This window comes from Sylvia atricapilla, chromosome 6 (genome assembly GCF_009819655.1).
Source record: "Sylvia atricapilla isolate bSylAtr1 chromosome 6, bSylAtr1.pri, whole genome shotgun sequence".
Classification (NCBI taxonomy): domain Eukaryota; kingdom Metazoa; phylum Chordata; class Aves; order Passeriformes; family Sylviidae; genus Sylvia; species Sylvia atricapilla.
The window spans coordinates 54780888-54795716 of NC_089145.1; the positions used below are offsets into that span (position 1 = coordinate 54780888).

At 36.7% G+C, this 14829-nt stretch overlaps 1 protein-coding gene across 3 annotated transcripts in view; it reads right to left on the minus strand.

The window, feature by feature from the left end:
* Positions 1-934: 934 nt before the first annotated feature.
* Positions 935-14829, minus strand: part of LOC136362966 (neurexin-3-beta) — a 351965-nt gene continuing 338070 nt past the window's right edge. The window contains exon 7 of one of the 3 annotated variants that reach the window (XM_066321974.1): positions 935-3907. In XM_066321974.1, the coding sequence (XP_066178071.1) occupies positions 3606-3907 (302 nt within the window). In that variant the 3' untranslated portion in view covers positions 935-3605. Of the gene's footprint in view, positions 4532-14829 lie in introns of all 3 variants that reach the window. The other 2 variants (XM_066321975.1, XM_066321973.1) reach the window with 2 other exon arrangements.

Here is a 14829-nt window from a genome sequence, read left to right on the forward strand (position 1 = left end):
TGTAAATTGAACATGTGAAAAACACTGCTCAAAAGACCTATGGATTCCACCTATGGGGAAAAAAGGTGAAGTCATCCCCAGTTGAAAATGAAAGGGCTGTAAAACACTCATTTGGCTGACCTCCAGATGCCTGTAAAAAGTGAAATACCTGGCACATAGCTTGGGAAGTTTGAATCTGTCAAAACTTCACACTACTACTGTGAACCGAAGTTCTGCACAACTTGCTAAACAAGACAGGATATTGGCAATTTTGTTTGATGGCCAGAATCAAACTATAATGCCCAGCAGGACAAGGAACACTCAGTACTGTAGTTGGGGTTACCTGGAAAGAAGTGAACTCTCAGACCATCTACCAAGTCGGATCCATAGCACCCAAAATATATTAACTATGTTCCTTAGGTAGCACATGGAAGGTGATAGATAAATTCAGAGGACCTAAGCTAGATCCTCATATAAAATGGTGTGAACATTTTTCTGCATCAAATTAGCTATCTAAATCCCCAAAAGAGTTCACCTGCTGCAGCACATCAAACATAGACTCCTGGCCAGAGATGAATCCAGAATCCTATAAACATCATTGACTTAGTATGCCCTTTCTTATGTGCTCCCTTTGAAGTGTGTAGCTCTTTCAATGTCCTAGGTATGCTTTTATCTGAAATAACTGAACCCCATATTAAAGAGAACTATGCAGTTGAGGTGGTGGCAGTGGTATGAGATCGACTCCAGACTCAAGTTTAATTTATATCCCTGCAAAGGAAAGAAAAAAGGTTCATTGGACTAAAAGAAGAATGAAAACATGAGCATGATTCTGTAATTTGGTGGCTAGGCACTCCTGTGGGATGGGGGATACTTACATCGCAGAATATATTCACCTTTAAAGATCTGAAATTTCCCTGAAGTCTTTTGGAAATAAAAACGCAGCAACATCCAGGGCTTTGGGAAGAACATTTTATTGCTAAGCATATCTTTAAACAAAATGCAACTAAGAAAAGAAAAAGAATCAAAAAGAAGAAGAAAAAGAAAGGAAAAAAAAAAGCAATAACATCACGATAACTCAAATAAAAATTCTCCAGGTTGTCCATAAAGCAACAGGGATATGGTAGTAGCCCACATACAGAAATGCACATGTTCCCAAAAACTGTCCAATAGAAACTTACACAAAAAAGGAAAGTGTAAATATTTTTCCTTTAACTTAAAAAAGGAAAGCAAAAAGGAAAGGAAGAAAGAAAGCAGGAAATCATTTCACAAGACTCCAAGACTCCAAGAACAGCAATCTTTTACAGACATCAAGATATAATCAACTTTTATATAGTTTCGGCCAGTTAAGTCATCTAAAATCGTGCTTTCATACCTTTTTAAAACCTGTCTTTTTTTTTCTTTTTAGTATAAAAAATAAAAAAGAAAAAAGCTCAACCTCACACACGCGCACACGCACCACACACACGCACACATACACGCACTGAAAATATTTGTTAACATGAAAGCGCCTTCTCTAAATGTTTGAGAAGACCGTGTTTTTGAATTAAGTTCCCATGTGCGTGTGTGTATCTGATGAAACTTCTTCAAAGTCAAATATTCATGCGACTTATAAACACCAGCAAGAGTAGATTTCTAAACCTAAACAGCTGATTAGTTTTCATCCGCATACAGCAAAAGTTTTCATTTCTGATATCCCGGGGTTCTCAACCTGTCTTGGTTTTTGTTGTTTCCCTCTCTGTCTCTCTCTTTTCCTCATCTACTTTTTTTGCACATGGTAGGCATGGCCGTCAAACCACCTCACTATTGTTCTGTACAATAAGATAATCCTTTTCACAATAACTGGGAAAATGTAGAAACCAAACAACCAAATTAAATAAGTTAAATAAAACATAAGACATTCCCAATTTAACCATAAAACAGTATATACACCATCAGGGTATCCATATAGAAATTATACTAGCAAAAAAATAGTAGTAAAATATGTAAACAAAATTTCAGATTTTTTTTTTTTTTGACACAGGTAACTGTGACAAAGCTAAAACACACGCTCCCTTCACATTTTAAGGTTTGCTTTTGTTGTCTGTTTCTTTTTACTCTGTTCTTCAAGAACATTCTCATTCTGCATTAAGACCATAACAGAACTTCTGTTCCAGCCGTCCCATCAAACATACCATGATAAATATATCTGTGTGTATATATATTATATTATTAAATTAATTTTTCTTTATTATTTTTTGTGTGTCACAGCAGCTTATTTTGTTTTATATAAAAGAGAAGGAAAAGGGAGAATAGGGCAAATGGAAAGACAGATGATCTGAAATGTCAAACTACAAAATTAAAATATTACATATGAGAAACAGTTATATGTCAAAAAAACTACAAAATTTGCATTCTTTTACACATGTTTAGCTTTTCTGACATTTATTGGTCTTGTCACAAGTTGAACTCCAGTGGTGTCTTTCTGATCTCTTTATTAAACGGATTTATTATTATTTTTTGCATGCATTGCAATGTCACAGAACCAGAACCCAGAGGAAGGCTCCTTTATTTTTGCACAGTATATTCAGCTCAGAATGGTTAATAACTTTTAAGCATTCTTTTTTGAATCTCCGAATCCCATTAACCATACTTTGGTTGTCTAATGCATACTGAGTGGTATACTCAAATAAAGCCAATGACTGATCAGAACAGACCCAAACCCATCTGCTCTTCAGTTCAATTGCAAATACCGGAGCCAGATCCAAGAGAACCAGCTTCCCATGACAATTTTCCTCAGCATCACTCATCAGACACTTTCACTGCGTTGTTAGCAAACAACTTACTACAAGATGACGGATTTTAGAGACAATACAACCAGATATGCAGAGTAAACACCATGGGTAGCTTTTGAGTTCATATACGGTAATAGTCTCTCTTTATTTATTATGGATTTTTTTTTTTTTTCCGAGATTTCTTCTCGAGTCATTTCCTGGGTCACCCCCCACACCACTCCACTCCACTCTTCCCTCCCTCACCCGAAAGTAACCAAAGAAACCAAACAAAAAACAACCCAAGAAACAAACCAAAACCAAACCAAAAAAAACAACAATCTCCAAAATCATTTATTCCCCTCCTCCAATCTCGAAAAATTATGCGTATGCTGGACACAGCCAGATCAGTTTGTTCAATATTTCTTTGTTGTTTAATAATGTTTGTATTTTTTTCTTTTTTCCTTCTTTTTTTTTTTTTTTTTTTAAATAAGTAAACTGAAAAATTATTGATACAGTCAAGGATCACGAACATTGTTAAAGACTCACTTGGAGATATGAAACAAGTAAGCCATGAAGTCTTCTACCTTTGCAGAAAGTTCAGCGGAGGAGGAGATTTGGAGATGTCCAAGTTCACTAACAGAGCAGAGCTGTGCGCGCCATCTCCAGAACGCTAAGTGTGCTTTATAATACATTAGGGCAAAGTTTGCTGACTCCAAGTGATGACTTAGACATTAACAGTCATTGCTGAATTTTTTTCCCAATACTTTTTCCCACAAACGATATCTCCCAATCATCTCATTCGCTGCAACTGGTTCTGATATCTCAGTTAAATCTCATTAAGTATTTATATATTTATATATAAATAATTATTCTTTTTTACACATAGTACTCTTTGTCCTTGTTTTTCTGCTTCTTGTGGCCGCTCTTTGAGCTCTGCTGCTTCTCCTTCATGAGCGTGCCGTTGCTCTGGGCTGAGTTGCTGATGTAGTTCCGCGTCTCGTCCACCTGATAGGACCCCTCGTCCCTGTTCCTGTATTTGTACATGGCGTACAGGAGGATGAGGATGCAGAGGGCGGCAGCAGCCACAATGCCGACGACCATCCCCGTTGTGCTGCTCGACTCACGGACCACCTCTGAGGCCCCCGGAACCCGTCTGATTCCCGGCTCCGTGGGGTTTGCTGTGGGCACATTACGGAACATGGGGGAAGTGATTAGCGGGCTCTTCAGCTTTGTGCTGTCTAGCTCATAGGCAGTGGGCAACGGAAGCAACACTATGTCAGGCTGGGGTTTGAGCTCACGGTTATTCATTTTGCCGGCTGGCAATTTGGGAACCATCACAGTCGAGGACGAAGCTGTGGAGCGGATCAGCTCAGGGGACAAAGACGTGGTAGTAGTCCTACCAGTTTCGGAGACTTTGTTAGGTCTAAAGTCCTTGGATTCCCACTTGGGTGCGTGTGCTTTGTAGCCACCTTCGAAGATTGAAGTGGAAAGACTCTTATCTGTTACCAAGGAGAAGGTGGTGTAAAAATCTTCATCATCAGTAGGGGGTAGGTTAGAGTCAAAGGTTTCCCCTGAGCCATACCCAGATATCACCAAGCCATCATCATCACAACCATCGCTGCCTTGGTCCGACAAGCAAGGTAACCCCGCCTCAGAGGTCATGGACAGGGAATCTTTGGTGGTCTCAATAATGGTGAGGAGGGGGCGAAAGGTAGGGGGAAGTGTAATGAAAGGTGCACGAGTAGCAATAGGAGGGATATCTATAGGGTCTTCTACAAGTAGAGGGATAACTAATTCACCTCCTGGGATGAAAAAGAGAAAAAAAAGAAGATTAGTACATTTTAATGATACCATTTTCAGTTCGCTTAAGGGTGAGAGAGGATCTGGGCATTATGAAAAAGGTGTCAGGGATCAGCTTTCTCTCTCTAGCTATACTACCAACATATTTTCCTGGGGCTGCCTTTCATTGTTCCCTCCCACCCTGCTCGGACATTGGTAAAGTGCATGTTCCATTTCCTACCTATACTTGTATATATGTGCAGTGAAATACCCTGAATCTTTGAGGGGCCCAAATTTTTTTGTTCTTTTTGGAGATACTCTCAAGTGACTCTGTGGTCATCAGTTTCTGGTATTGATCTTTTTCAAGCATTTAGTTAGAAGAATATTTAAATTAGTTACTTTAGACTGCCATAGACCAGTGTTCTAGATATATTTTCCACCACTCATCTTGCCAGTTTTTCCTCTTCTGATTATTTTCATTTAAAATAACAGTGGTATTTCTTCTCTGCCATTCTAATATACTCACCCTCAGTAGCAGTATGTGACTCCTTTCCCTAAGATGTTTTCCATTCATCCATTTCTTCTTGATCATTGTCTGGCTTTTAAATTGTGGGAAGGTTCATGAAAGTGAGGGATGGAATAAGAACCAAGTACTTACTGGGTCCATGAAGGCACAGAGCTCTACTCAATGTTCATCTCTTTTTAATCTTTCTTTAGCATTCTGTTTGACACTAGGAATGTCCCTTTCCTTGCATCTTTTGGGGCTACTAGTGCCATGCTATCTTCATCTTCCATTCTTCTTCATATTCATTTACTATAATTTGATTAAAAATTAAGATAGATTTTACTGTGATTGACAAAAAAAAAAAAGATTTTGATGAACCAAGTCAGCACTTGAAGCCCAGGACTGCACTGCAGAAGTTGTCTTCACACCTACTGTTATTTCTTGACAGGCAGACAGCTGCAGTCAGTTCTGCTGATTTCTAACATGATGGTCACCTGCCTACAGAGGGCTGAAAACAGGGTGGACTTACTCTTCCTCTTCAAGCAGAACAAGAAAGCTATAGATGTGATGCTTGTACACTAATATAGGCTGCAAATGAAACAAGAAAGTCAGTGCATCATTTTCATGATTTGAATTTTGAGCAGCAATATTGCTACTTTAAGGGTAATAGCCCTGTGATGTCTTTGTATTATAATGTGACTGCACCTCTACTTTTGAGTCTATGGCAGTTAGCACTCCACTATTTTATATTGTGGACTAAAAAAAAAAAAAGGTGTGGAATCTTAATAATTTAGTTCTGATTATATAGTCTTCTGCTGACATACAGATCATCAGCATTTTTTCTGGAGTGAACTATATTGGTTTTGAAAGTTTGTGTATAAATTTTCCCTTGGGTAATTTTTCCTTTGCCTAGCCATTTAAGTAAGCAGCTTAAAATATAAATTGAATTGCTCAGCTGACACTATGTGAATCATCTAGATATTTTCAAAGAAGTGCAACTCAGTAAGAAGTATTCCTAATGCATAGGAAATGTTGATTTATACTCACCATTGCTTAAGTAAGATGTAAAAAAGGAATTATAGTTTCTAAATAAATAATTCTAGGTTTCAGTTATGTATTAATAACTGCTAATGAACAGCTTGGCATTGTTGCAATGCTGAACACATCAGGGTCAAAAATTCTACTCTCTCAAATCTACCCTGTATATTACATGCACTTGTTTCCCATTGAATTCTGCCAGTAATGTCCATGGAACACCTATAAGTAATACGGTCTAAAATCAAAATACCTTCTAAATGTGTTTGGAGAGCAATATATTTGAACAAATTATACTTTGAAGATAGAAGTATACTGAAAAAGGTATTTAACAGTATGATTATATCTGGATAGCTGAAATAGCAATATGGCTTATTTTTTTCCTTAATGGGAAACTACGTGGTGACACAGTTCAATCAATTGAAACAGTCGGAATTCTCTCAGAGGTATCAGGGTAGAAATTATGCCAAAATTAGAAATGCAGTACTTTGCATACTTTCATGCAAAGCTAGTTTAAGTTAAGATACAATGGGCAAATCTGAACATTTTTAGTTTTCTGAGCTTCCTCAGTATGTTCTATATCTCTTTTGTTACTGCAGAGAAAATGAAGAAATAAGTATCAATGTCTCCAAACTACATGCTTTCAAAAAAATTATGTAAAAAAGCCTAAAGTGTAGTCTGCCAAATGGTTATACTGTATTTTGTGCTCATGCATCTGAGCTGTTTTCTGAGCAGTGTAGAAACTGGAGCATGTAATATGATTTATATGTGTCCAGAAGGCCTATCCATGGCTTGAGTAGAGCATATATAATCTATGTAAACAGGTGGTCTCAGGATGAACTTGGAGTATGCCCTGGGGGAAAGATCGTCTGTGAGCCTGGTAAAAAATGAATAAAAAATAACAGTATTTAAGTGAGAATTGCATCAGATTGCATGAGTATGGATTTTAAGTTCCAGTCAGGGATACATAGTGGTCCTTTAAACAGTTTTTTAAGTGTTTTGCTGTTCAATTGCAATACTCATCTGTGATTTTCACTCATCATCTGTGGCACTCAACTGGAAAAAAAAGGTTTGTCAGCTTTTAATTGCTCATCTGGAGCCTTGAAATGCCTTTGTTGTTAAAAGCTATTATACTGGCCTACATCAGTATGTAGTTGATCTGCCACTCATTGGAGCAATATTTTGGGCAGTTTTTGTCTAAAAAGAAGTAATTTTGGTCCTGTTAATGATTACTTTTCTGGAAGGAATCAGACATATCTTAGACTTAATATGAAGCGCTTCCTTTTGCCTCAGTAACCTTTAAATTTAAAACCAGGTCATCATTATATAGTTTTTGTTACTATTGAAGACTTGAGACAATGATCAAGACTACTGGAACTGTAAAAATTATCACAGCCATCTTGAAATATTAAGTGGAGTTGACAGACTTGCTATCATAAGTGGGGTTTTACATAAGTGATGGAGAAAATAATGGAGTTTTTAGATGACAGCAAGTCTGTTGGATGGAAGGCAATGACAGAGTCAGGACTAAGTTTTACAAAGGTTTAATCTCTCCATATATGTGAGGAGAGAAAAAAACTTTCATACCAGGAGCACTGGATTAATTTTGATACAATTATTTAATCTCATCACTAGTTTTTATTCTCAATTGTCCAGTGATTCACACTATAGTTACTTGCATACTCAGGAAATTAAGAGACTGTTTAAGGTCCTCCATTAGGAATCCCTTCTCCAGCAAGGAGTTAATTTGTTACATTTACTCCTGTAGGATATCAGGTAGATGCAAGGGTGGTAGTAATGTTTTGATTTTTATTGTCTGTAACAGAAGAAACTAAGACCAAAAAAAGCTGTGCGACAGTTTCTTAGAAAAAGCACTCTAAGTATAAAATCTGGCTTCTCTTTTATTGCATTGTTAGGCATCTATGCAAAACTGAGAGAAAACTTGAAGCAGTAGGTCTAACAGGATGCAAGCACAACGAATACTTCCTGGGGTATGTGATTTATAGAGGAATAAAAGCATCCGTAAAAATGGCATGATAAAAATGCCACTCAGTCTAAGAGAAATGTGTTATTTAAGGGTAACAGGGAATGTAAATCCTGAAAAGTTCCCAGGAAAGTGTGAGAAAAATGACCACCAATATCTACGGAGCAAGTGCAAACTTTCATATCACACCTGCAAACAAGTCTGTACATGGCACTACATTTCTACATGTGACAGACATGAGAGGGACTGTGATGACCAACAGGTTATGACTGTGTGTAGGGGGGAACCACTTTCACAGAAAAAGGGCTGAGGGTGCAGGAAGATGCCTGGAGCCAGTGGTCCTTTAATGATGGAGTAGTGGTGCTCTTTGCCCAGGACCCAAATCAGTTCAAAAGTAAAAACTGAAAGATTCAAACAACTAAACAGCCACTTGGTTGTCAAAAATATCTTATGCAAGATTTGGATCCTGAATGATTTGCTGTGGAAGGCAAATGTTTTATAGATTTAGGCCTCCTGAAAAAGCTGAAGAGCCCCTGAAAAACCGTACATGACAATTTCAAAAGGAAATATGCTTGAGAGAGGTTTTATGTTTGTAAAGTTTTCTTTTCTCCTCACAATGTCTACACATTTTTCAATTGCAAAATTAATGCTTTGCAGCCTTGAATAAAACTTAAAGGTTCAATTTCCAAATTGCTCTGCGCTATGAAAAAAAAAAAAAAAAAAAAAAAAAAAAAAAAAAAAAAAAAAAAAAAAAGAAGGAAGGCTCCAACCCAGTCAGCTTTCAAACAAATATCCATGTAAGACTTAGAGTCTGTTTGTGAATGATATAGGCTGTTTCCTGGTAGTTATAGATTTCCTTTCCCCTTTTTGTTCTGTTGGCTGTTAACCACCTGTTAAAAGTGTTCACTGGTACTCTGTGAATTCAGGATTACTTTAGCAATCCAAAGATTTCACAAGGATTTTCCACATTTATTCTTCACCTACTTTGTGCTTTTTCCCCTAAGCAGGGAATAGATGTTCTCGAATAGAAATATGTTTTTTAAAAAGCTCCTCTTGATGACACAATGCTAAAGAACTAAAGAAAAAAGAAACAGATAAAATTGTTTCCTCTGTGACATAGATGTAAAACTTATTTGCTCACCAACAGTGTAGATTAAAAAAAAAAACAAACCCAAATCCCAAAAAACTTAACACCAAACTGGAAAGAGCTCTGAGAGAACTGAAGACTGTGGGGTGGGAAATCTTATAACAAACAGCCCAATGGTTTGCTCGGCCTTCTCATTCCAGCAAGTGTGCATATATTAATTAAAAATTAGCCTTTTAATCTAACACATATACTACTTTCATGGAGTTGTGCTTTTCTTTAAACCACCAAGAGCACTGGGGATATAAATGGTCTACTTAAGCCTTGGAGCTGCCCTGCTTTTTGCTTTATGAGTGTATTTATAGATATATAATTCACACCTCTGGAGCTGAGCTCCAGTCAGAGTCCTCTGCCCCTGGAAAAGACTGAGTGTTTAAAATTTAATAGAAGACTTATGAACTGTGAGGATGGTGTGGGCAAGCTGGGAATGCAGAGGGCACCAAAAAATATGATAAATAAAAGAACATGAAAAACTAGCAGCTGCTGGTTCTCTTCTTTGGAGCCACAGCTACTTCAGTCAAGTTTCAGGCATCAAACTGATACAGGACAAAAGGCACACAAAAAAGGAAGCCTGGAAGATTCATCTTCTCCTGATGATGATAAGGAACACACCTTATAGTGTCTCTCTTTTCCAGCTCTAGCTGAGGAGCTTTAAAATGTCATCCATAACGGTTGCACAATTCATCCATTCCTGCAGGTACTTGAAATTCCACATCCAAAGTTTGCAATTTTCATTCTATCCTTTTGATGTTCCTCTGAAGTCTGACTCCATTTTTAATATGAAATACTTGCCAGAGAAATAATTCCTTACCTTTTCCTCCTCTGTATCAACACAGTAATTCCTCATTAAAAGACTGAGTTCATAAATTTCAGTCTAATGGTATTTAGTTAATTCTGCTTTGAGTCCTCTGAGGATAAAACGAGGAAATTATTCAGAATATAGTCTCTGATTCAAAGGAGAGATGATGCTAACACAAAACCTAGTATATAAAAATTCTCAATATTTTCTACTCTTGCTGTCTGAATTAATTGCAATTGACAGAGATTAGTAGAGAGAAAAACATGATTTTCAAAACGTAATACTGCAACTTTATCTCAAATATCTCCTTTTCATTTCAGAGACTATATAGTCCTCAAAGTGATTCTATAAAACTGTATTTCTGGTGGAGTTTGTTGAAAAGCATTTCCTAAGCCGCTCCTTCCAACTATATTAAAAGACATGAGTAAATGTGATGTTTCCCAACAGATGCTCATGAGCAACAGGAAGAGTTTGAGATGTCATGAATCCCAAGTTAATGCCGGCCTGTCTGTTACTGATGTAAATTATCAGTCACCTTTGCAGAGTTTCAGTGAAACAGAAGCTTCCAGAAAGGTCCTGACTTCATGTCTAGAAGCAAAATTCTAGAGCAAAACCAAGTACCTTGGTGCCCAGACACTGAGCTCCTCTGAACCAACTGAGGCATGCCCTCTTCTATCTCCCACCATCATGTTAAACTTTTCTGATTACCTGACAGCTTCCTACTCACTATTTGTTCTGTTAATTATTATATATTATTATAATTATTTGTTCTGTTTTCAGTATCAATTGTTCCAGGGACTTGATGGTTGAACCTAATATACCTGTTGAGCACAGCATTGCTATGCAGAAATGGTGAAAATGTACATACTTACAAAGAAGTACAGCTTTCTCATACATTTAGTCACTGCCTTTTGAAGAAACTGATGCAAACCTCTTCGGTAGTAAGGAAATTTTAGAGGCTCAGGATGTGTCTGCATCATTTCTGGATGATGCTATCAAGTCTGGTACTAATATTAATATGTGGGTAACTAATCTGGTAAGAGTACACTTGAGAGTATCATTGAGACTGGACATCAGGGACATAATCAGGAATGAAAAAATTTGATAGAAATAAAATACTTTCATGGGAATAAATTAAGAATGGTGTAGAGCTGCAGTAGGAAAACCCAGAGAGCTACCAAAATGCTAAGGAATTCCCATAAATTTTAACTTGGCATGAAGGCTACACCACCAGGTTAAATACAATTTAAGAAGCATGAAAAGAAGTAACATTACTGGTGATTTGTGTGGGCAAAGGGAAAGAAAGCTTCTAGAGGGGAACTGAGAAAGAATAGAACCAAACTGCCTCAGACTCCTTCACCCCATCCTATGCACGATACAATATGGCAATTGACAATATACAAAGAGCACATAACATAAAGGCAAATACAAACTGATTAAAAAATAAATAAACTTATATAAATTTTCCTAAAACAAAACCAAACACTAGAAAATAAAAGTGCCACAGCAACAAGGCCAGAGAAAGGAAAAACAGAACAAGTACTTCACTTTATCAGCAAAAGAAAGATCAAAACCTATGAGAACTGAAAAAAATGACGAAAATCAAAAAAATTATTTCCTTTAAAAAAAAGGTAACCAAAAATACATAAAAATATTTAGAAAGCATACCACATTGATTTTGTAACAGTCAACTTACATCAACAAATTGCCCGCATGTTTTTTGGCATGAAAGGAAAAATTTACAAAAGAAAGTTGTGTAAGAATGCTCTTGGACAAGTAGCATTGCCACATTCTTGTAACTTGCTTTTTTTTTTGCGTTGTTTCTTAAAAACTTTTTTAGCAAAATGTTTATTATTTCTTTTTAAATATATTTGTTTTACAACAAAGGGCGATACAGGGAGGCAACAACACATACATCCACACCACATAACATGAAAAGAAAAAAATCTTGCACCTTAACAAATTTGAACTTGTTTTTTGTTTTTCATTTTTTTTTTCTGCTGTTTTTGGTTGTATTTTTTATCTTATGTAAAGTTGTTAGCATATTGCAGTTGAAAAATCCTGTACAATTTATTGAATTTACTTTTGTTTGTTTGCATATCTACACATATAATGTTTTTTTTTGAAAAGCAAAGTTCGTTGCTTTTTTTGCCTTTTTGGTCAATTTGATATATATTTTTTTAAACATTTTCTTTTTTTCTATAATTTTCGTGTGTGTGTGTTTTAAGGAATGGATGACTGCACATAAAATTTTAACGATGCTAAAGAAAGGGGTGGTGAAGGGGAACTCATGGGAAGAAAAAAATGCTTAGGGTGGATGGAGTGGGGGTGTAAAAAAATCTATGAGTGTACTACACAGGAGATGAAGATGATGGGAGTGAATGTGTAAGTCAGTTGCCATGTCCATGTAAGGGCGGTACGGAGTGATCTAGCAGCATTAGAGCTTCTGGCTGTAAGGAAGGGATGGGCAATATACAAAAACAAATGAGCATATTCATGCCCATCAACAAAAAGAAAGAACAGAACTCTAACATTGACAATCTCACAAACCCTAAGCTGCAACTTCTTCGACATGCAAGTTACAAAAAATTAATAATTATAGTATTAATAGTATTTACACTTTCATTAAAGGTTCTCAAATTATAAAAACAGTTAAGACTTTTCCCTATTAAAAATAGCAGTAAAAATACATAAACTAATAATAATAATAGTAATAATAATAATAACCAGAGAGTAAAACAAAAAAACCAAGGAAACTAGTTTTATGCATTGGAATTAGAACAACTTCATCTGTAGCTACCCACAGCCTTCTTTTTCTAAGAATCATCTTCTCTGAAGTCCATCAAATTGACATCAGTATTCTCAGTAATTTGAGACAATCTTTTCTTGAGTACACCAAATGTACTGTTGCAAATGTAAAGATTGTGTTTGCACATCCCGTCCCCACTGTCAAATTAGACTGCTTTTATATTGAGATTCCCTAGAGAATCTCAAAAATACAGCTGTAGGATTCTGCCAGTGAAGTAGTTCCTTACTTAAAGACAGAAATAGAGGGAAAAAATTGCAGAAAACAATTCATAACTCTTTTGTTTTGTTTGTTTTTTTTTTTTTTCATTATTAGATTGGAACAAACCAAATCTAGGATTCAACCATTGAAAAGAAATACATCAAAATATAACAATGTATAGATATACTAAAAAAAAAAGCAAAAAATGAAAAAGAGAGTTTTGTTCCCAGGAAGAAGGGAGATAAGAACAATTGCTGGATTTTGAAATTTTATTTTTAAAGAAAAAATTATTCCACACACTTTCAAAGATGGACAAACCAGATGCACACATTGAAAGGAACAGACAAAGCAGTCTAGGGACACTTTCATAATTTGATTTTTTTTTTTAAATAATTTGATTCTCTTTCCTTCCGTCCCCCTCCCATTCAAATATGTTTTCAATTGTTGGCCAAAAACCCCACCACTCTTGAGTGTTGCTTTTTTTTTTAATACATCTTTTTTTTTTTTAATCACTTATTTTTAAAATAAACATGGAGAGGAGAAAAAAAAAAAAAAAAGACGTGCAGTCTGGGTGTACGTCATAAATAGACATAGAAAAAGATAGAAGAAATTGGCTGAGATCGACAAATGGGTTATATAATAGCTTAATTTTACTGTAGGATGTTAATAATAATGCATGCTTAAAGTAAGTTGCATTTAGGGAAAGTAGAAAAACAGAAGAGCAAGCAAGGATTTGGGGAGTGGGCAGGCAGAAGGGAAGGGGTGGACAAGGGGTGTACCATCCATGCCTCTCCAGAAAGGGCAAAGCACATTCCAGCAGGATCTCTGAATTTCTGAGGGAGGTCAGAAGGGGAAAAGGGTGAGGAGACATTATAAGCTATGCTAGGATAACCTTTTCACCCTGACTATGACCTATCTGAATCCATTCAAAACACCAGACTCCATCCCTTAGTCTGACTCTAACTCTCCAAGGCACACCTGAAATCAGCGGCATTCCTTTTTCTGCCTGGTGGCAGAAAATGCTGCCACTGCTAGCATTAAGACAGATACTACTTTGTCCTATGCCACAAAAGTATTAAAAGTTCAAGGAGATATTAATAACTGGTTCTTTCCTAAAACTGTATCCCAGATATGTATGTCCTAGAGGGGTCCTCAGCTTCCTCTGAATTCCTTAATGACGCATACGATATCTGCATTTTTCCTGTATAAAGACAATCACCTAGATATCAGAGCCCTTCCAAGAAGGAGCATCAGGACCCCAGACAAACTGTTCTGTTTGGTGTTTTAAAAGACAACAAAGTTACACATAAAGCTCTGGACCCTGGCCTAAGAGTAATCTTTCCAGGAGGTGGAAAAATCAGGCTGTAAGCACTGCATTACACCTAAGCTTTCCATCAGGAATGTCAGCAAGATCATTCCATGAGCCATCATAAGGTCATGGTACCACCAATCAGTTGAAGTGGGAGCTATCTTGAGATTGAATTTCTGTGAATAATTGGGATATCCTTCCTGTGGAGGTGGCCAGTGGTACTTTCATGTAGATATGATAACAAACAGGTAGGATGTTTTAGTACTTATTAACATGAGGAACAGTAGCACCTCTAGAGCCACTGACAGATCAGTGCTAGTTCTGGGGAATACTAAATAAGTATAAACCCCACAAAAATTAAATAGCTTGGGTTGGTTTTAGATGCATTACTGAAAACTGTCCAGTTCTCAGAGGAGTTATAGAAGAGCTTCAGAAGTGATGAGGTTGCACTGACTAACAGCACAGTGCAGCTGTAGCTGGAATGTACCATGCCTATGCTGGGAGGCTACACTGGACCTATCTCCTACACCCTTTGGTC